The 23,078-nt window shown below is 41.2% G+C and overlaps 1 protein-coding gene across 2 annotated transcripts in view; it reads left to right on the top strand.

Moving 5' to 3' along the window:
• The window catches only part of ARHGEF28 (Rho guanine nucleotide exchange factor 28), a 179,528-nt gene that overhangs the window by 150,873 nt on the left and 5,577 nt on the right, over positions 1 to 23,078 (top strand). Inside the window, exons 32-35 of one of the 2 annotated variants that reach the window (XM_074995427.1) lie at positions 615 to 650; positions 737 to 784; positions 4,429 to 4,917; positions 6,616 to 6,886. In XM_074995427.1, coding sequence (XP_074851528.1) covers positions 615 to 650; positions 737 to 784; positions 4,429 to 4,917; positions 6,616 to 6,886 — 844 coding nt within the window. Of the gene's footprint in view, positions 1 to 614; positions 651 to 736; positions 785 to 4,428; positions 4,918 to 6,615; positions 6,887 to 23,078 lie in introns of those variants that run through there. The other variant, XR_012645767.1, reaches the window with a different exon arrangement.

A 23,078-nucleotide genomic window follows, 5' to 3' on the forward strand; every position in this document is an offset into this window, starting at 1 on the left:
AAAAAATGTAATGTAAAATTAACAACCCACCTCGGATATCAACAAGCCTTGACAGGATGCATATTAGTAGGCTATTGGTTCACTTTTCAGGGAACTGAAAGCACTTGTCTTTCTATTTCACGCATCATAACACATCTAAATTATTCACCCTGGTATGCTAGGACAATACCCCCTTGTTGTGTTGGTGCATGTAACTTGTGGTTCTTCAGGATTCTGTTACAACTGACTGTAAGTAACACAAGTCACTCTGCTGTACTCACTGTAATCAGGATATGGTATTTGCAAAAATTTCAAGGAAGCAAAGTGTTAATGGAAATATCATTTCTTCGTAAGAGTTGTCCACGTGGGGATTAAAATGGAGGATGCAATACTTCTGTTTTTAAAGTTGTCCTTGGGATCGCTAGTGATTTCAAAGTAATTTCTGGTGTTGGTGAACTATTAGTCTTCATAGATTACTGTTTCTGTCTTTTTTTCACATGACACAAAAGATTTGATGTAATATTGCATAAATTAACTATATGTGTATTTGAACTAGGAAGAAACATTACCTCAAATATCGTATTTCAAAGTGTATAACAACTATTCACCATTACATGTATTTATATTTATTGTAGGAACACATGAATTTCTCATGTTCCACACCAACAGAGGTGAGTAGAAAGTCCAAATATGAATTTATTATTTAGGTTAACTTCATAGTTTTCATAGTTTTGAAAATCCTTCTCTTATTTTCCAGATTGTACAAGCAATCCAGAACTTAACCCGTCTCTTGTACAGCATACAGGTGATTACTCTGTTAAATTCATGCAGTAACGCATCTTTTAAAGTTCCACTTTAGAACATTTCAGACACTGTGTCACCATGATATATTCTGTTTAGTTTTTGCTGTTGCATGATTTAAGTAACGTATTACATGTGTTGGCTTAGCCTGTGCTACAGTGATATTCTCCTTTTATGAATTCAGCAGAATGCTTCTTTAGAAAGCTTTCCAAATAGCTACGGGGAAAATATGATGGAGGATCTAGGAAAATCTGTCAATTAACACCTTATCCCCTTTAGAGATATTGCTCAGTATCTTGGAAAATTTGGATATTTCAGTTAAAACGTTCTCCAGGTGATGTAAATTGCACAGCTATTTCTTGTACGACAGACATCTGTTCTCTCAAACTTTAGCTTTATTGTTAAGAATCAGATTGTGATGTGCTTGACCAGTAATTGAACTGTTTAGTTTAATGCTTAGAATACACTTTTAAGCGTTAGACTTCTAGGCTCTATTGCTAGCATTACTGTAAATTTCCTGGGTGATCTTGGCTATATTATTTAAACTTGTAACTGTAAACAGGGTATAATTAGCCAGAATAGTCAAAAAGTTGAATTTCCATCCCACAGAAAAATCCCATATTACAACATTAGATTTCATCTCACATCAAGAAAAATACAAAAATATTTAAAACAACCAGTCCTGTGGCACCTTAGAGACTAACAAATTTATTAGGTGGGAAAACTCACTTCATCACATGGGTTGAAGTGGAAATAACAGAATCCATGGTATGTGTAGCAGAAAAAAAGGAAGGAGACGGAAGTTATGTGTCATTAGAAGAAACAGTTAATGAAACAAATTAAATTGTGTGTGGCTCATTTGTAACATGTAGCTACAGACTAACACAGCTACCCCTCTGAGATGAAAATGTTAAAAATGTTGACATTTGTGATCAAAATAATACATCTTTGACCATTTGAAGTAAAATGTTTTGTTTATTTTACTGAAGAGAAATTGAAAAATGTCATGAAAAAAGTCATTTTAAAATTTTTAATTTTGATAAAACCATGAGAAAATTGTTCAGTCTGAAAATTTGGACCAGAGCTACATGGATACTTCCATTGGTGTCGTGAGGCCTAATTAATTACTGTTTTTAAAGTGTCTGTGAGGCTACATCTATACTTCAGGTACTCTACCAGGCAATTGTTGCCATGCTGAAGTGAACGTACATGCTTCCTGCATTGGAGGAAGGGTTCTTCTGTTAATGCAGCTAATCCATCTCAGATGCGGTGACTCAGTTAACAGAAGAATTCTTCCATTGACTAACTGTATCTATACTGAGAATTTAGTCAACCTGCCCATGGCAATCAGTGCCCAGAATTTATCACAGTGCTGAGGGATGTCACTCGGTGGATGTAGACCAGGCCTGATGCTTTAGAATGAGGGGTCTTATGTATCTGCACAGTTCTGTTGTCATTATTGTAAGGTTTAGAGCAAGGCAGGAAGAACCACTGATCTTTTTCCAATTTTCCAGAGAATCTGTTTTATCTAATGTCTGAAGGACTTCTTTTCTGAAAAATCTCAAAAGAAAACAGTTTATCAAAATATGAAATTGATAGTTAACTACTTTTTCATGTCCACAACGTCAGCATATTAGACCCAGACTGGGCCTGGCAGTGTGTGGTGTTCCTGACTACAGCATTATAATCTTGCCACCCTTTCAATTTCTGCACTGGATCAAGCTATAATCGCTCCCTAATGTTAGGAACCGGGGATGTTCACTTCTGTTCTACTATCAAACACAGGAAGTAGAGAGGAGCAAAGACAAAGAACCGTGGCCCTCCCTGTCTTCCAAGCCCAGTAAAAGAGCTGGGCCAAGACAGCAAGCAAGAGCCAGGGAAGCTGTAAAGTGCCTACTGCACCCAGCTAAAGGCTGTTACTGCACTATGCTGCTCTTCAGCACTGGAAGCCTCAGGTGACTCCTGTTGGAACGGATTCCCTGAGCAGCTCCGGCCCCAGAGCAGGCCGTGGCCCAATTGCTTAAATGCAGGTTTTACTGAAAGTAGTTGCTCTGTGACAAAATGAGCAGCTTTATTCTTTTTTCCACCTGGACTTCTGTGGGCCTCATCCCTGTTGTAACTGAGCACCACAGATATTAATGTATCTAACCTCCCAATACCTCTGTGAGGTAGGGAAGTTGCCCCATTTTACAGCTGAAGCATAGAGAGGCTAAGAGGCTTGTGCTTGGACATACAGGCAGTCTTGGGGTAGAGAAGGAACATGAACCCCAGTCTCCCCAGTCCCAGGTTAGTACTTTGACCGCTGAACCATCCTTCTTCTCCATGGGCACTTTTGAGGAGAGCATGTGTAGCTGCACAGCTTAGTGGACAGCTTAGCGAATAGAGTCTTGGCTGGGGACAAGTCTGCAATACAGGAGTGTAATGTGACAGGATAAGCCTGGGTCTGGCCTCTCCCTTCAGCTGGAGGGGTTAAGATGCACCCTCCTCTGCCAGTCTGAGCCAGCTGATCAGTCCTTTCCTCCTGGCCTTTTCCACAGCCAGGGCTTCAGTGTCACTGTGGGAGGGGAGCCCAGGCACTTCCTATTGAGCTCCTCTCTCTCCCCCTTGCTGTCTTTGTAAGTGTTGTTTTCTCTCCTTCTGTGTCTCCTCTCCTCTTACCTCCACCATCTCTGCTTCACTACCATGTCTACTTCCTCTCCCCAGCCCCTCTGACTGGGCCTGCTTTTGAAACCCAGCCAGCACTCTGGCAGTGAGACCAGCTGGGCCTCATTAATTAACTGCCACCACACCTTATTGCTTCCACCTTGGAGCTTAACTGTGTCTTGCTCTTCTTTCCCCTAGCCCCAGCTGCATCCTTAGCTGCCTGTCACCCTTCCACCAGGGGTCTGCTGGCCTGAACCCTGTTACAGTGTCTGAAGTCGATGTATCTTAATTTGGGCTTCTGTGCTGTCTCCTCTGAGGGAGGTCAATGGGAGCCTGTGCTCCTGTCTACTTCCCTTACTTCTAACAGGGGATGGGGAGGGGCAGAAGTACCACGGTCGACAGGGGTGCCCTGTAGATTCGATTTAACCTGTCCCCACTAGACACACTAAATTCAACTCCGGAAGATCAACCACGGCAGGGTCGATCTTCCCTATAGTGTACATGTACCCCGGACTTAGGGCACCTGAGTTCCTGTCTCTGAGATTGGCTTGCTGGATGAACTCAGCCAAGTCAGTTCCCCCTTTCTGTGACTTAGTTTCCTTATCTGTAAAATGGAGATGAAGATACAAAACTTCTTCTGTAGAGCTCTTTGAAATCCGCTGATGAGAAGTGGCATTTCAGAGCTCTTTGCAGAAACTCTATTTATTGCAAAATGGCATCAAACACAATGGGGCTCTGATCCTAAATGGTGCATCTGGGTTTTGACTGTAATATCAAAATTAAATGATAACATTCATCACTAACTGAAAAGGAATAAAAAGATTCTGTTCATTGCAAAGTGTCTCTCAGCACATTCATGAACACACAATTCTGTGCAAACATAAGGAATAGACTCCAAAGAAGCGGCTGAGCATCAATGCTCAAATAATAATATTATTTTTACATACTGTTTCTATAGAAAATTCATAATCAGGTGAAAAAATAATATTTGTTTTTGGTGACTAGGCAGCCTTAACCATCCAGGACAGTCATATGGAGATCCATAAGACGCTACTGCAGGAGTATGGAAGAACCTGTCGTGGTCACAGTTCTCGTGGGAACATACTCCTAGACCAGGAAAAATACCAAAATTTGGAAAAGCAAAAGGAAGAACTGGCGAATATACACAAACTTCAGCAACAGTTTCACCAGGAGCAGCAGCGCTGGTCCCGTGAGTGTGACCAGCAGCAAAGGGAGCAGGAGATCAAAGAAAGTCAGCTGCAGGAAAGGGAGAGAGATTGCCTGTCTCAGGAAGAGCATCTTCATAGGAACCAGGGAGAACTGGAGCTCCAGCTGCAGGAATTCCAGCAGAACATAGAAAGGCTTAGAGAGGGCCAAAGGATGGTAGAAAAAGAGAGAGAGAAGGTGAAGATGCAACAAAAGATATTGTGGCACTGGAAACACAGCTGCCAGAGCAGTCTGCCTGCAGCATTTCCATCTTCAGGGAGCCATGAGGTACATAATTTCCACTTGATAATTCTACCCTAACCCAGACTATACTTCTACCCTAACCCAACCCACACATAAGATGCTCAAATTGCAAGAAGTATGTTCTGAGACAAGTCTGATACTTCACTTGGTAACTTGTGGAGTTGGTGTGTATGGGGCCAAGCTTCAAGAGTAACCAAGGGCTTACCGTGGACTGGGAGCACTGCAGAGTGATACTTGGCCCATGAATATAAATGTGAGGAAATAGAAAGGATCATTGTGTCCACATTTTACTCTGTCACATTAATTTCCCATTAAATAGTTGGGGAACTGTTTCGTTTTCTGGAGCAGGAGAACTCCTGTTTCTCAGAGGCTGGCTATGTCCATGTATGAGGTGCAGACTGTCTAGAGAGTTGGAAAGGGCAGATCCTCAACAGTTGCTTCAGTACCATTGCAGCAGTGCTGGAGCAAGTAAGCAGTGTGGGAATCCCAGGCGGGTAGAAAGCCTGATCTGTACCACCCTCTCTCACAAGCAGCCTCTCAGATGCAGGCAGGAGGGTCGTGCTGCAGGCCAGGGAACCCTAATAGTGTAATGGCCTGGTGGAAGCCATTGTCAGTTGACACAACTTATAGAATCCTCAGGGCTGTTCTGAGTTATGAAGGGAGCCAGATGTCCCCTCACCCCCTGCCAGAGCAAGCTCGAGAGCTGGGGTTAAGAGAGTGAATAGTTGGTAGAAAATCGTATATCTCCCTGACCAGCCCCAGCTGAGGCTTGGTCCAGGCCAGCACTGAAAGTGAGAGGTGAGTGAGGGCCTCCACAAGACTAGCCTCCGTATTCAATCTAAGCCTGGTGAAAGCAGTGTGGGTGTGACGAAATATGGACCCTTGCCATCTGAGCACTGGTGCAGCTAGAGATTATTTCAGTTTCCAGTAGTCCTTTGTCGCACTGAGTAGGACTTACTAAAAGGCATGACCAAAAAAACAGTCTGACCATCAACTATATGGAAGGGATTGGGGAGGAGGGATTGTCTGTCTATTTGTATGTTGTGATGGGGGGAGAAAAGCTAACAGGCTGTGATAGGGAGAGAGGAACACCAGAGCAATCTTGGCAGCCCCAACCGTCCAAGTTCCTGCTTTCCATCCCTTTCATTAAACCCTATGTGCTCCTCTTTGCCATAGCTGAGCTTCAGTCTTTGTCCTTGTCTCCATGGTGCAGGCTGTCTCCATGGTGGCCTGAAGGACTAACAAGCCCTCTCTACCTCTTGAAAGAATGCCACTCTTAAGATGTGCTTGGAAAGAAGAAACTGATAACTTTTAAAAGCTGCTATAAATTTGTAACTGGGGAATTTCTCTTGCCCTTTCTGCTCATTCTTTCCAAGTGCAATGGTCCAACACTGAGCAGAGGGACAGAGTTTTAGCCCTTCAAAGTGAGTGTTAAAAGGTCAGCTCCTTCCTGGATCTGGCTTCTTGTAATTTCCCATTCGGCAAACATTGATTTGCTTTCTTGAGTTATGAATGGAGTTGAGACATTATTTAGCAGACTCTTGCTGATTATTCTTATGCACTGCAATCTGTTTAATGTGTTCTTCCCAGTGCCTGATGAATAAAGTGGGCATTTGTTACAAATTTCACCCTTACTGGAAGCTAGTTTGGCAAGGGACCTTATGAGGATAGGCAAAGATGGAGTGCACCTGTTACATGTTTTCCTTCTTTTCTCTTGTGCAGATAATGGAACATAATCAATCGGAGAACATATGTGGTGAAAATTCATTCTTCATAAATGAAGCTTTAGTACAGATGTCGCTAAATCATCTCAATAGATCAAATCCATCTCTTATTTACCAGGATGGTGTATATGGGATAAATGTCTCCAATTCAGATATAAGCAGGACTAGTGAAAATGCACCAGCAGTCACCCAGGAACTATGGAAATCTGCTGCTTCCTGCCATCAGGTATCCTGCTCCCACAAAAGCAACAAGGATGCTTGTAATAATGGTAATTAACACCTTAAATTTATATCTAATACTCAAAACAGGCAATCCATCACCTCACAAAGGGATTAGTCCTATCATTCCAGAAGGCAATTCTGTAGTAAAAATGAAAACTAATAACATTGTAGTGGTGAATTGTGTGTGCGCACCAGGGGCTGTGTGGCTGATACTTAGTCACAGTTTAATTGTGATGATGTGTGAGCAGAGTTGCTGCTGTGGTAGATTTTATCGAGACAACTCTGATATGTAGACTGAGCGGAGGCAAGAAAAGGAAATCAGAGGAAAGAAACACAGTTAGGCCCTTTGGCTCCTTAGTCACTTAAGCCTTTTGGAAAATGTTATCTATGGTGTATTGCTAGATTAGGTGGTGTGGTGAGGTGAACCCTCCAAATAGATATGTGGGTTGTATCCTTGGTATCAGCAGATCAAAGCATTTTTTCCAACATGCTAAGATTTGCCAGTATTTGACATTAGTGTATGAAATATCAAGGCTGCGGACAAGTGGCTACAGCAAGAAACTTCCTGTTCAACATTTGCCATTTCTGACTTAGAATGATTTTTAATTTACAACTTCTAAATTATGATTAATGCTTAAAATAAACCTTGACCATACCCTTTGCTTCAAGACCTTACTGAGGAGCTATTGAGAATGGCATTGAAAAACTCACCTGAATTGTGGAAAGAAGATCACATAACTTCTAGAGAATGAAGGAATCTTGTACAATAAATAACATGAGCGTAAGAATAGCTGTTACTGTAAGATGTTGACTACTTCCCTTTTTGATCCTAAATTGCAGAATTACAGAATCTACAACAGGGCAAGTTGTAGATAAAATACATTTGGATTCTGTTACAGATGTTGATACTATTCGATGAAATCTCTCACTCTGCATTAGGCAGGTGAGCTTTAGCAAGAAGCATTGCACTATGGATTGAAAACTTTCTCAAGGATATAAATGAAAGTTAATGATAAAATTCTGAAATATCAAGTTTTTAAGGTGGCAGCTAGCTTGAGTGCCATGGGGTTTTATGTCAGCTTTGGGCTTACTGAGTATCTCCATTGATTCATGACCATTTGTAAGGCACTCTGATGAACCTGCTAGTACGGCCAATAAATAAATAAAATCTAGGGGATGAGACTCCAGTGGCAGGGAAATAAATTAACTGACTTAGTAGTATCCCTACCACCACCTGCCCCCATCCCTAACTCCTGTATTTCCAAGTGACACAAAGCAATTCAGCATTAGTGGGTCTGAACACATTGCCTCCTGCCAACTCAGAGAGCAAGAATATCCTGAGAATTGGATCTGAGTGAGCCTGTTTCATGGCCAGGCAGAGTGATTGCTCTTCCTACAACCTAGTGTGGAGGGTTATGTTCAAAACAGGACAAAACACCAGTCAAATCAGTGTGGTCAAGAACTGAAAACTTACATACACATAGTATTACTTTAAGCAATCTTGGGCTAAATTTCAAAGTTGTTACCCAAACAAGAGCTTTGGCTAAGGAATTGTCTCCTTAAGTCCCTTTTTAATGCATTAAAAGAGAATCGCCTCAAGTCCTGCTAGAGAAAATGTTATCCTTGATATGCTTGCTTCCCATATAGCGATAGTGGCTAGTCACCCTATAATAATAAAAAATGGGCCAGGCTAGCCTGATTTTACACTATGTAACAAAACAAATCAGCTTAATTATTAATATAAGATAACATTTTCAAAATGTGATGTGGGCATGGGGGAAGGTTGCTCCAGTTTAACTCAAATTAATTTAACTCTGTGTCAGCATTCATGCAGGATTAAATTTATGGACACTAGTTTAGCTTGCATTGATAAATAGTCTGATGCAAGCCGAACCGATGTAACCAATATTAACCCTACAGAAGACAATACATGCCAAAAGTTGCAATGGTTGAATAAAATTGAATTGAATTGATGTTAAACCGGTGCACCTTCTGTGCATACACAAGCCCACGGGCTCCTAAGTCACATACGCACTTTTGAAAATGTTACCCATAGTTTATTGGTAGAGCAGATGATGTGATAAACCCCTCTGCCCAAATTGAAAGGGTATATTATTCCGTTACAATATTTGGAAAATAGGCATGACAGGTATTTTGTATTAGTCACACACTGTGTGAGTCTGATTCAGGACTTGCTCTGTCATCTATCATGTGCTGCTCTAAACAGAGTACCAAATGAGAAGAACTTTAAACTTCTCTGCTGAAAGACAGATGGCATTCTAAAGCACAAACAAATGGCTCAGCACATGGAAGTGAAGTAAATCACCCATTCCTAAGCAACATAAAATAAGCTGAGTTTTGTGGCTATTTCACATCAGTAAATTGATTTTTCCCCCATGCATTTTGCTAAGCTTTCAGAGTTCAGGAAGATCTCTAATCCTAAACACACAAGTCCTGACACTTATTCAGAATAAAGTCAGTTCTGCTCCAAAATGTTACAAAATTCTGACTGTAACAGATATTGCAATATCCTGCCATATTGTCAACAGGCCTCAGTGAACTTAGTTAAATTTTACTGTGTTGAATATGTTTATCATTGTGGGCCAACTATTCTGTGTAATTCCATGGGGGCAGAGGACCCCAGCTCTACAGGAATTAAGAAAACTGAGGTACAATTAGGCAAATTTGCTCAGATTGTAAAAACCTCCCAAGAGGCAACACCACCTGGAGAAAATTGCAGGGTTGTCCTTGCCCATTTGCAGAATATGCAAACATTTAGGGCACCCAAAATGTGAGGCACTGCCAGGTCTTAATGTCTACCTATCTGCCTCTTCCTATCACTGTTCTCTGGCGCTGCTTCTTCCGGAGAGGATCTAGTTAACTTAAAAGTGGAAAAACCTGCTAGGTCTACAAGCAGAACATTGAACCTGTGAGAGCCATTCAAGTGGTAATGAAGCCATGTAACAGGTATTTCCCAATCCCAGGTATACACTGTCAGTTTCTGAGTTTACTGTGTTAGTTGACAGGACCTTAATTTAAACTTTGCTTTAAAGATATTTCATTTAGTATGTTGCTGAAGATTATAAAAGCACATCTCTAAGTAAACCTTAGGGGGGCTTAGGCTGGGGAGTCAAAAGCTGAGAGTGGGTGCCCTTGCTTAACCTTGGAGGAAGCATACAGGTGCCATTGGTCTTGGTTATGACATCCTCTAATCAGAAATGCAGGAAAGACTGTGAGGGTGTTAAAAACAAAAGCAAGTCAAAAGTTTTACATTTTCAAAGTTTTAACAGAATTTTGAAATGTATTTTGAATTTTTCAGCCATTTCTTTTGAAATCTATTGTGAATTTTTATAATTCTCTGAGGAAAAATACCCGTAAATGATAAGTGGAAATAGAATTTAAAAGCAACAGTTGAATATATTTTGCATCTAATTTACTGGAAATGGCAACATGCAAGTAATTGTGTTGCATGACAGTTCATATTTTAACAACTGACTGCTGTTAGGCAATTGCTTTTACTGCATTATTATGTGTGTCATAATAAGTATGTAAGAATACCTTGAAAAATAAGATACGGAATAATTTTCAGAAACAATACATTGAATATCTGTAAGTGGTACCAAAAAATTAATGATGCTATATGTTCTATGCTGATTGCCATACAGTTTAACTCGATAAATATACCTGCATGAAATTAGCTACATTCCTTCACTGCATAATAATGAATTCATATTGTATAGGATTAAGACATAGGGTCTCTTCTTATAGCTGACATGATTACAAATTGGGTGAGGGGAGATGGCAGAGAGAGCCTGCGTGCGTGCCTACCGAAGACCTGGGGGCAAGTTTCCTAAGGCTGTAACTGGCATCAGCGCTCATGCAGTCATTTAATAGAAGGAGGAAAATGATGGGAAGATAAATGTTCTAATACCGCAGGCTAATAGTGGTTAAATTATCTGCATGAAAGAGTACTACTACTTCAGCTAATTGGAAAGAGGAAGGAAATATAGTTCCATGCCAGGATAGCTTGAGCAGTGAATAAATTACATCCCAGTGTTCAATTGACATGTCAGGGTGCATGTCCTCAGTGATGCCTAAGGGTTTAGCCATGCATTGCTCTGAATGTTTACCTCTTAGATCCTTTTAAGTTTGATTAATGTGTACACTTTGAACTCCTTTGAAAGTTTTATATAAATGCTTCAGTATAAGGTGCTCTAGTGCATTTTCTGTTCAGATGTCATTGCCAGTAATTGCACTGAAGTCTGAACAAATGATAGATCTGGGGGAAATTGAAGTTCGGTTTATTTATTTGTTAATTTATTTACTTTTGCAGTCTTAGCTCAAGAGATGTCCCTGTTTGGTATGTTGAAAATAATAGCACAAATATTTCTTGGGGATGTGCCAAAAATGACTGCCAGCATTCCAACCAAGCAAAAGATAGAAAAATCTTAACACCATTGTACTTATGCATGTTTTTCACTGTTAATCATTCTGTCATTTTGCGGGGAGAAAACACATTTTTGGGAAAGGAGGAAGGCTCCACATCTTCAGTTCTTTTCTTTAGTGATCAGAGACAGTTTTGAAGTGGTAAACCAGTTATTCATCACATGTAGCTCATGTACATGGGTGGTGGATATGATAGGCCAGGGGAGGCTGCCACTGGACTGGTTGTAGGTTTGGTAAGGGAAGATGTTACCTGTTATTTGATGGTATCTGCTCTTCAGCTTCCTGGGTTCATATGTAATTTCTCAGAACTCCAGGCAGATGACTGATGAAACCCAGTGAATAACATATATCTCCTTCTCAGCTGCCCCAGAACCTGCATGTCACATAGTAGAAATGCTGTTTCTTTTCCCAGAAGAAAAGAGACAAGAGCGTCTCCTGTGGGGTGGCCTGGGATCTGGGAGGGGGTAGCTGGAGTGTCTCCTACTGGTCTGAGGCAACTCTGGCCACCAGGGAGTGGGGAGGGAGTGGAAGGAGGGGAGGTACTCAAGGCTCCAGGTAAGAGGGGTAAACTCATAGGCCTCCCAGTTGCAGGGAGGGGCACATGGCTCTGGCTGTGGGAGATTAGGTGGGTCTCAGGTCTCCAGCTGTGCTTCAGAGGAGTAGCACAGGTGGAAAGGGCAAAGCTGTCCATGCTTATACATTAGTAGTTCCCCCCCATGGCATCTTGATCACTGTCAAATTATTGCCTAATGTAGGCATAGTTTCAAAGTACAGAGGCCTAGTCCTGGTGGTGGGAACCCTTGGCTTTATTGCAGCAAATTGGTTTTCAGGTGTTAGGTAATGTATAGTTACCTGAGTGCCTCCTGGCCCAATTCATTCCAGTGCTGAGGGCCAGCTCAAGACCTGTGCATCACTTAAATCCCACTAGTGCTCCCCCGAGTAGCATTAAAGTGGGGCTTAAGTCAATTCAAAACTTAAATCAATTTAAGCTATTGTGTGTTGAGTGCCCTTAACTCCTATTATAGTCTAACTAATGGCATTCAGTCTCCTGCAGCATTATCTTAGTGAGTTGACTTGAATAACCTTATAAATACTGAGGTTTTCTGTGTCAGAAGAGCAAAGTATGTTGGAGGGAAATTCAAGTGAAGCATTAGAAGTCTAGCAGGTGAGTATAACAGGCCTGGGAGCTTAAATGCAATACTTTGCCAGACACTAGAAATAATAAACTCAGTAAAGACACTGGTTTATGAATTATGCCGATCTGTAACTCACTAACCTGCCTTTGTCCCAAGTTTGGAAGCTGTTACTAGCCCACTTCAGCTTGGAGGGTCTCTTACAACATACATTAATGCCTTATACTTAACCCTCTGTTCTATCTTTTATTTAGCTGTGACACTTGGATTATCCTTCTGAGACCTGAAGAAGAGCTCTGTGTAGCTACAAAGTTTGTCTCTTTTGCCAACAGATGTTGAGCCAATAAAATATATTACCTCACTCACCTTGTATCTTGTATACTGGTACTAACACCCCTACAACATTACAAACTCTATTGTTAGACTTTATATCCCCATCAAAGGAGAAAGTTTTCCTTTAGGTATTTTTCCAGTACCTTTGTCTTTTTCTAGTGTCTTATTCTTTTAGATACTCTTAAATCCTTTAAAAAACTGCTCCAAAGCAAAGAAACTGATGATTGTTTTGCCGAACCCACTCTTAACGAGTGTGAACCAGCTTCACTTCTTTTCATCTACTATTTAAGATGCATTATTAGTAATATGTTGTTTTTAATAGTCTTAATATTAGATATGCCACAGTGAGATGTATTTCCATATAATTTTCTTTAATGTGTTTTCCATCCAGGAAACTAAAAATGTACTGAATGGGCATAATTAGAATTTACAGTAAGTCTGTTGAAGTCACAGGAGCTACACCATGTAAAATTAATGTGTGACAATCAGGAGAAATTTGTTTTATTTGACACTGTAAAGATGTTCCCACTGTCTCACTTGGGCTTCAGGTCAGTAAAGCCTCATTCTGAAACCCATCATTGCTCAGGACAGCACTCAGGAACATACTTAACTATGAGCCCATGTTTAAGTGCTTTATTGAACACAGGTTCAGTTCTCAGTTGGAACTTTCAAGATGTTGAGTAACAAAAATGTATTAGAGTTCCTTTATTTGTCTTTTGACTTCTTATTTTAAATATTAATTTCTGATAGGCTTTATATTGAAATTTAAACTTCTTTTGTATATATAATATTGCCTCTTAATAACACATCAACAATGAGCTGGTTCATTTGAAATTATCTAATTAGGAAGCTCTCTGGAATAGCAGTCAGTATCTGCATTTTTTTAAAAAGTCCTCCCAAGTTATAGTCCACACTTAAGATTTCTGATTTAATTTAAGAAAATGCTGAATGGCAAACAGTAAAACAGTGGGTCTGAATAGTCCATTTACATGATTTTAGCAGGAAAATATATACTGATTAGTATGGAAAGTACTTTTCTGTATTTTTTTTAGTTTCCTTTCTCTGCACATTTGACAGCATATTGTATATTGTCAGTTTTCACAGTTTGCCCTGTATTCCTCCACTGCTTTTATAGGCCTTTCACCTAGGAATAAAGGGGTCAAAAACTTTCAAAAAGAGGCAAATGTGATTGCAAAGTCACAGAATTGACAGGGAGACTCTTGGTCAGATGTGGTGTTTGAAACTACTTTTAACACAGTTTTGGAAATTGACTAGATGTAAAGTTGACAGAATTCCATTAATTCTAAGATAAGTTATACGTGTCTCTTGTTCTAGACACATTCCCAGGACCCTTAGTATTGGTGACTGCATGCATATGTATCTCAGGTACCCTTTGCTCAAAGTGTAGCTGTAACTCAACCAATTGAACAAAAGTGGAAATTTGTAAGACAAGGCAATTCCATCAGTGCCAGCATTAATATTGCACAAATGCATTAATGCTGGCAGATAAGTTCCTAGGCAGAATCAAGTCTTCCTCAGTTTTGTAACTGGCAACAAATTTTAGTCTTGTCTCATGCCACAGACTATGAAGTTTTGTGTTCAACTTTAATAAAGCAACATTTGTGGGATGCTTGGTGGAAGTGAATCATAAAAGAAGTATGTTTTCCTCTTGGGAGTAACATCACCATTTGTGTAAAGCAGATGGCAGAAGGGATTAAATCACATGACAGTGTGATTCCAGAGTGAAAAATATCTCATTATATGTCATCTGCAATTAATGTATTTCAGCCAACACATGCTTTTGGCCTCTGTTGTTGTAGAGTCTTGTACTTCTGTTACTAATTCTCTCAGTGAAAACATCTTATCTAGTCTTTGAATATAACCACAGTGGATAAATTGGTGTTAGTTAGCTTTGTAACTAAGATAGTTATAACTAATTGTCATTTTTATAAAGTTGGCTAATATAAGTAGAGGATTTCCTGGGTAAATTTTACTCTTTCCAGTTTCCACATCACTTTGGAGGTCTGGGACAACCAGCAGTGGCTGCAGAACTTCTGCATGCACAAGGCCACTTTCCTGGAACTTTGTGATTTGCTGTACCCCTGCTCTGAAGAGCAGCAATACCATAATGAGGCCTGCTTTTAAGGCTCACAAGCAAGTGGCAGTTGCTCTATGGAAGTTTGCAATGCCTGACAGCTATCAGTTAGTGGGAAGTCAATTCAGGGTGGGCAGATCTACAGTGGGGGCTGCAGTGATGCAGGTAGCCAGTGCAATCTGTGACCATCTGATGCAGAAGACCATGACTCTGGGAAATGTGCAGCATATATTGGATGGCTTTGCTGCCAGGGGATTCCCTAACTGTGTGGTGGGGAAAAGCGCATGATGCATACATCTGTAGAAATGCAGGTCTGTACAGAAAGCTCCTGGATGGGACTTTCTTCCCAGACCAGAAGAATCAAGATTGGTGATGTGGACATTCCCAGATGCCCATAATGATACTGGGTGACCCTGCTTACCCTCTGCTCCCCTGGCTCATGAAGCCGTACACAGGTAGCCTGGACTGCAGCCAGGAGCTCTACAACTACAGCCTGAGAAAGTACATAAAGGTGGTGGAATGTGCCTTCGACCATTGAAAAGCCAAATTCAGGTACCTTTTGGCCTGTCTGGACCTCTCCCAAACCAACATCCCCACTGTGACTGCAACGTGCTATGTTCTCCATAACATTGGTGACTCAAAGGGGTGAAATTTCATGCCAGCCTGGGTTGCAGATGCAGATGCCTTGACCAGTGCTTCTGCACAGCTGGATACAAGTGTATTCACCAATGCACATGCGGAAGCAATGACAATTAGGGAAGCTTTGAAAAATAGCTTTATGAATCAGCAGACAGCCCCATGAATCTGCTGCATCTAACTATTGGGAAACCACCCCAAATCCCCACAAAGATGTATGCTTGATCTTTATGAAAGCAGTTCCAACTGCACCCCACCAAATGTGAACCAATAAATGAAACTGCAGTTTTCACAAAAACATTCTTTTTATTGGTGTGGGGAAGGGTTAAGGGGGAGGTAAAAGAAGAGAATCCTGGCATCATGTTTGTTGGAATAGACTTTTTCACTGTGGAGAGGTTCTGGGGGAGGAGCGCGAGAGTGTCCTTGGCCTCCCCCACCCCTGCATTCTGGGACCCTGATGGGCTGGGGGTTGAGCATGTTGAAGGGAGCCAGGTGTCAGGATGAGGAGGCCGCATAATGGGTCCTGTGCTGGGTGTCCTTCTGCCTCTCGAGCATGGAATGCAGGATCTTGGTTTGCTCCCTGACAGCCATCAAGAACTTCTGCCAAATCCTCTTTCCTGGACTGGAGCATGCTTTGGCAACACTGGAGCATGCTCTGTCACCACTGCTGTGTCCACTTTTGGTTAGCAATGACTCTGGCTCGCTCCCTGTCAGTCTTTTCTAACTGCTGCAAAATGAAGTCCTGTTTGGGTCTTTTCTTTCACCTTATCCCAGCAACTTTGTCTCCCCAACTCATGCTGCCTGTTGAAGATACTGAAGGTAAAAATTTTGATACAGTTTTTGACAGTGACACAACACGCTTACCTGTAGAATGAATGGGTCTCTGTTTGATAATCACTTCAACTTTTGTTTTCCAAGACTACTTTTGGCTTCTTGGAATGACAATGAATCAACCTCTGCAGAACAGAAGCTATTAGTTATCCAGACAGGTTCATTATGGACATGGTAAGATCTTGATGGTGTAAGGATGGTGGTAGGGGCAAGGGTGGGCTTTCAAACAAAGCCCTATAAACAGTAAAGTGTTCGTCATCCCTGTAAAGCACAGGAAAAACTTTCTCAGTGGCTCCTCATAAATCCTATGTAGGGAAAAAGCCATTTAAATGGGGGAAAGCCCACTATGGACATGCTGGTGTTTGGGAGCTGGGTCCACACAGCCTGGCAGCCACGTGGCAGGGAGGAGAGGTCGGTTTCACCAGTTCATGGTGGTCTGGCAAGGAGGGTCATCAGCCCCATAAAATGTAATGCACAGAAAAGAGCTTCCTTGGTAGCTCCTCATAAATCCTGTGCGGGGGAAAAGCAGGCAGCTTGGTGGGTGGGGAGAGGTCCAGGAGAGCCCACCAGCTGCATGGAGCGGGGGCAGTCCTGGGAAATATAAATGGCCAGGGAGCAGTGCAATAATTTTAAGGGGACAAACTCTAATGGGACTTCTCATGCTGCTTCTAGGTTGCAAAAAGAGACATCAACCTCCTAAGAATAACAAAGAGTGAAAAAGAAAATATGCTCATACTGTGTGAGCAAAGGGATGGAACATTTGCCAGAATGCTGTGTGGTGCCTGATACCAAATTACTTACTGGTTGCCTGGCATGGCAAGTTATACTATCATGGAAACTGGAATAAATCAGGCCTCCCCAAAACCTTATGCGAAAAATAAGACTGCCTGGCTGAGACCTTTATGGAGATCTCCAAAGAGAGAAAAGTGCTCCATTAAGAAGCTGTTCTAAGGGCATAGATCCACTGAGCCTGAGCTGCAACCCGCTTGTAGCAGTTTAAAAATGTGCTTCACAGAATTAAATCTATATGCTGACCAATGCTCAATCTGCTTGTAGTATTCTTATAAATATACTCACCAGAAGAGCCCTCTCCACCATGGCTTCATCCCTGAGCATCAGGTGTCGATGAGGGGACTGGCTACCAGGTGATGAAGATTTCTGAGCTGTCAAGATCAGCTTGCTTGGGTGCCTACTGACTTTCGGTGTCCTCTTCTTCATCGGGCTCTGCCTCCTGCTCCACATCTCCACTCCCACCAGAGTCCTGAAGATGGTCTCCTGAAGAGTCCCTGTTAGTCTTGGGGAGCGTAGTTGGGTCCCTCCCAAGAATGGCATCCAGCTGCTCATAGTAGGGCCATGTCTTGGGAGATGAGACAGATCGCTTGTTGGCTTCTCTAACTTCATGATATAGTTCTGCCAGAGCTTCGTTATTTTGACCCAGCATTGCTGAGCATCCCAGGCATATCCTTTATTGATCATGCTCTGTGAAATCATCTCGTAAATATCCACATTTTGCTTGCTGACCCACAGTCTGCTCGGGCACAGAGTCTTCTCCTCAAACATAAATGAGATCCAGGATCTTGTTATAGCTTCATGCTGGAGGTCTTTTGCAACCCTGAGAATTGAGATCAGAAGAACCCTGAGTAGTCATGATGGCTAGATGCAATGATGAGATTAATCAATGAATGGCTCCTGAGATGTGCTATCCATGCTGATCAGAAAGAAAATGAATTCAAATTCCCGGGCTTCCTGTTACCTACTTCCTGCACATCTGGAGAGTAGCGGAGGTGAAAGTGCCAGAACAGACTCCAGTGAGGCAATGTGGGATACTTGTGGGCCTCCTCTGGAGGGCAATAAAATCAATTTAAAGTAGTGCTGTTTCCACACTAGCATTATTCAACCGTTTAAATTCGAATTTGGTGTTACACTGCATCAGATGGTCAATGTAAGAATGTCAACCTTAGCGTCCCTTAAAATCAACCTAACAGTAGTTGCAGTGAAGACAGTCACATTGTAAAATCGAGCTAAGTGCCTTAAAATTAAGTTTATGCTGTAGTGCACACATGGCCTCACTTGAGAGGTCCTGCTGATTTCATGGGTGAAGCTGTGTCCCAGAGAGAGAGGGAGATGAGCTCTCAGGAATATAATACAATGGAAGTTTACTAAATTGTTATTTGAAATTAGTGGGGAAGCTGTGTTTCTTTTATGCAGAATGATCTATGAGTGTAGGCTTGGTTGGGTGCCTTGTTTTACCTCATTATTTAAAATGGTTTCTTATAAATTTTGTAATGCACTTAGAGCCTGGAATAGATGCAGTGCACCACTATGAATAAATAATTCACCCTAATGGCCCAGAGAAACTCTTTGAAGATAATCAAATTTTGCAAAATAGTAAGGATGCAAGCACCCCCAATAAAAGTCAAGGCTACTGAATCACGAAATGTACCCTGCTTGCTTATTGTGAAAAATGCTGTCTACTTTAATTATGTATGACAGTATTTATAATATTACAGGAAATACCTTGTAGCAAATTACATAAAAGTAATGGAGCCGTAGTAATATGAAACCTCACCACAGTACCTGCATGATATTTACTAAGAAACCAGGGGCAGATTGTCTTGTCTGTCTGTGTCTTGTATTGCCGTCTATTACCATAGTGTCTGAGTGCCTTCCACATGAAATATATTCACAATTATGGAATTCCTTGTAAATGTCATGGAATGTCTGACTGGTTTTTCCTTTCTGGTTATAGAAAGCTCTTCTATGGGTAGCTTGTTTTTGATGTGGTAATAAGCAAGTAGGGGATCTTGATGGTGTCAGTTTATGGTAGAAAAAATTAGGAAATAGAAAGGTTTTGTAGCATTTTCTAAAGGTCTGTCTACACTGCATGTAGAAAATATAATTTCCAGCTCAGGTAGAAATACCCATACTAGCCATCCAAGACCCTCAGTGAGTACTCAGGTGGCTAGCCAAGTACTCATAACACTGTGGCCAGACTGCTACTTTTAGTGTGCTAGCAGTATCAGAGCTAGCCTTTGTTATTTGGAAATCATACCTCTCAACTCCAGTGTAGGCATACTATAAAGGTCGGCCAGATCAGATTGGCTTCACCTAATCTTCTCCAGAAGTTTGTTCCACAACCAGATCCCCCAAATATGAATGTTAATAAGTGAGGTTCTACACTACTTCACAATTTTATTTTGCTTAGAGTCTTTCATACAAAACAAAATCTTTAAAAAGTAACTGTGAAGAATGTTTCAGAGGGGTAGCAGTGCTAGTCTGTTTCAGCAGAACCAATGAGGAGTCCTGTGGCACCTTAACGACTAACAAATTAATTTGGGCATAAGCTTTTATGGGCAGGAGCATCTGATGCATGAGATGAAGTGGGCTCTGGCCCACAAATGCTTATGCCCAAATAAACTTGCTAGTCTTTAACGCACCACAGGACTCCTCATTGCTTTTGTAAAGAATATATTTCCAGAATTCAATAATGTGTAGCAGACAAGGAGAAAAGTTGATACTAATATGTGCTGCAGCATTTCCATAAATATATAGAGGGCAATTTTGGACTGCCTCTAGAAATTATTGGAAAACTAGTGCAGTTGCTGGAGAATGGGATATGGTAGTAATTCTTACTTTCTGGAAGAAGGTGGCCTGCAGTGTCACCTGTGATGGGGTTTGGAGAGCTAGCATATGTGCAGTCCATAAAGAAGGGACTTTGCAGTAGTTAAAATAAAGGGAATGTGGGATGAGAATTGTGGATTATAGCAGGAGTGAAATCAGATCAAGATCACAGATGGACACTGCTGCAGGATGTGGTGCTAGATTTAGAGTTAAGGGAGGGAAAGGAAACAGTCATGAATTCAGACTAAGGAGTAAGGACCAGGTTATGGATAATCAAGATAAATGAGGGAAAGGAAGGTGAGGAAGGAAGGAAAAGTAATGTGTGAGGTGATCCCTCTTGCCCAAGAGGAACGCTTCCCTGAAGGGAGTTGAGACCAAGCCACATCTACTTTGTAATAGTTTTTCCTAGCTTTGAAGTAAAGTATTCCCTTTGGTTTTACTCAAGTCATTTTCACAGTAGCTATTTGTTCACAGTGTGTTTATCAACAATCTCATCTTAACCAGATGCTTAAACTTCCTGTGTCTGAGATGCATGTAACACAGATTGTGTGTGAAGGTTCAGTTTTTGTTGTATTTTTTTAAAATGCCACAGGAAGCAAAATCATCACACTGTGTTTCCTGCCAGTTCTGATTAGAAGACAAAGCAAAATCAGCAATGGTCACATTAAGGGGGCTGTTAGAGGATCCCTCAGAGTGTGGACCAGAAAAAGGGAGCATTTCCTTGTTTATTGAAATCAGTGGAGCATGAACATTTTTTCACTGTGAACATCAGCTAAGAGGCTTTGATCACATGCTTGCACTTTAGTGATGCCCATGGTTTTCTCACAGTAAGCAGAAGCTTCTAGCATTAAAGGCTGAGATAAGCACATAATGAATTCAAACAAGCACTTTGCATTATTTTAGCTACTGAAACTGCTCTTCACTGCTCTTTCAGGTCTCTTGTAGTTACCATGGTTTTGGTCTTGTCATCTTTTATAAGCAGAAAGTTGGACTTGGTCAGTGTTTAAGCACTCACCAAGTAAAACCCTTGTGTTTTTGCAGGGTGTGCATTGTATATCTGTAGAAGGCACTCTTCTGTCTGCAATGGTGATGAATCTGTGATGTTGTATTATATAAGAGCAGTTGTAGGGCAGGTCTACACAAGGCAAGTAAGTCAATTGTAGATACGCAATTCTAGCTACAGCAATTGTGTAGCTAAAATAGATTTATCTGCAATAGACTTACCTGGCCAATCTCACAGACAGAGGTCAATGGAAGAAACTCTCACATCAACCTCCCTTACTCCTTGCGATATTGATGAGTACAGTGGTTGACTGCTGACCCCAGATAGTTTGATTTTGCACATCTCTACCAGGCGTGCAAAATCAATCCCTGGAAGATTGACCTGACCAGGCCGATCTTCCGCATAGTATAGACATACCTTTAGTCAAAAGGTGGGGCATGTGAAGAAAGAGCTGGGATGTCTCCAAGGCCTGTGCTTTCGTTTTTAAAATGAGTGACTGTCTCTTTTGGTTTCAGAAGAACCTACAAAAATAAATGTAACCAATGTGGTGATGGGCAACAAAATGGTACATGAATGGTAATGTTGATAAATGCAAAGTAATGCATATTGGAAAACATAATCACAACTATACATATAAAATGATGGGGACTGAGTTAGTTATTATCACTCAGGAGACAGATTTTGAAGTCATTGTGGATAGTTCTCTGAAAACATCTACTCAATGTGCAGCAGCAGTTGAAACAGCAAATAGAATATTAGGAATCATTACAAAAGGTATGGAGAATAAAACAAATAATATCTTATTGCCTCTGTATAAATCCATGGTACAACCGCATCTTGAATACTGCATGCAGATGTGGTTGCCTCATCTCAAAAAAGATATTTTGGCACTGGAAAAAGTTCAGGAAAGGGCAACAAAAAATGATAAGGGATATGGAAAGGCTGCCAGATGAGGAGAGAGTAATAAAACTGGGACTTTTTACCTTAGAAAATAAAAGACTAAGGTGAGGATACAATAGTGGTCTATAAGATCGTGACTGGTACGGAGAAAGTAAATAAGGAAAAGTTATTTACTTGTTCCCATAACAAAAGAACTAGGGGTCACTAAGTGAAATTAATGGGGAGCAGGTTTAAAACAAACAAAAGGAAGCATTTCTTCACACAGATCACAGTCAACATGTTCAACTCCTTGCTAGAGGATGTTATGAAGGCCAGGACTTTAACAGGATTCTCTGTGGTGACAGTTGGCAGAACAACGAACAATTGTCTGAAGTTACAGAGGGAGAGGTATAGGTTGGATATTAGGAAAAATTATTTCACCAGGAGAGTGATGAAGCACTGGAATGTGTTACCAAGAGAGGTGGTGGAATCTCCATCCCTAGAAGTTCTTAAGTCTCAGCTTGACATAGTCATGGCTGGGATGACTTAGTTGGGGTTGATCCTACTTTAGGCTGGGGGCTGCACTAGATGATCTCGTGCGGCCCCTTCCAGCCCTGGAATTCTATGATTCTATGATGATTTTATGAAAAAAGAGCTAGGTAAATTCATGGAGGAAAGTTCCATCAATAGCTATTAGGGCAGGAGTGGTGTTCCCAGCCTCTGTTGCCAGAAACTGGGAATGGGCAATAGGTGACCGTTTGATAATTTCACGGTCTACATTTGGTAGACCCTGGTACATTTGTCATTGTCCGCTGTCAGAAGACAGGAGACTGGGCTAGTTGGACCTTTGGTCTGACCCAGTACAGCCATTCTTACGTTCTGCCTGAATCTGCAGAGAGCATGAAACAATAGTTTTGAAGGGTGAATTGATGCTTTCCATTCAACAGGTGCTAATTCAGATTCCAGTGATCATCCATTAAATGTCTACATTGTTAACAATTTCTGTGCACATTAATGTATGTAGGAAATGGAGAGAGAAATGTAAAGTGATGATCAACACTAGCAGTGTACTCAGCATGGAGTGTGAAGGATTAGTTGAGATGGCAGAAGATGTATAAGTGAAGATGTTAGACTTCTAACAGTACATGGCAGTGTTATGGGGGCAGGTACAACTGGTTTGGGGAATGGTGTTCTAAGGAGTGGTTTGTTAAAGAATTTCTCTTTCTCCAGTGAGAGCTCAAAATGAAGTGCAATTAGTGTTA

The sequence above is a fragment of the Carettochelys insculpta genome, chromosome 5, assembly GCF_033958435.1.
Source record: "Carettochelys insculpta isolate YL-2023 chromosome 5, ASM3395843v1, whole genome shotgun sequence".
In the NCBI taxonomy this organism is placed as follows: domain Eukaryota; kingdom Metazoa; phylum Chordata; order Testudines; family Carettochelyidae; genus Carettochelys; species Carettochelys insculpta.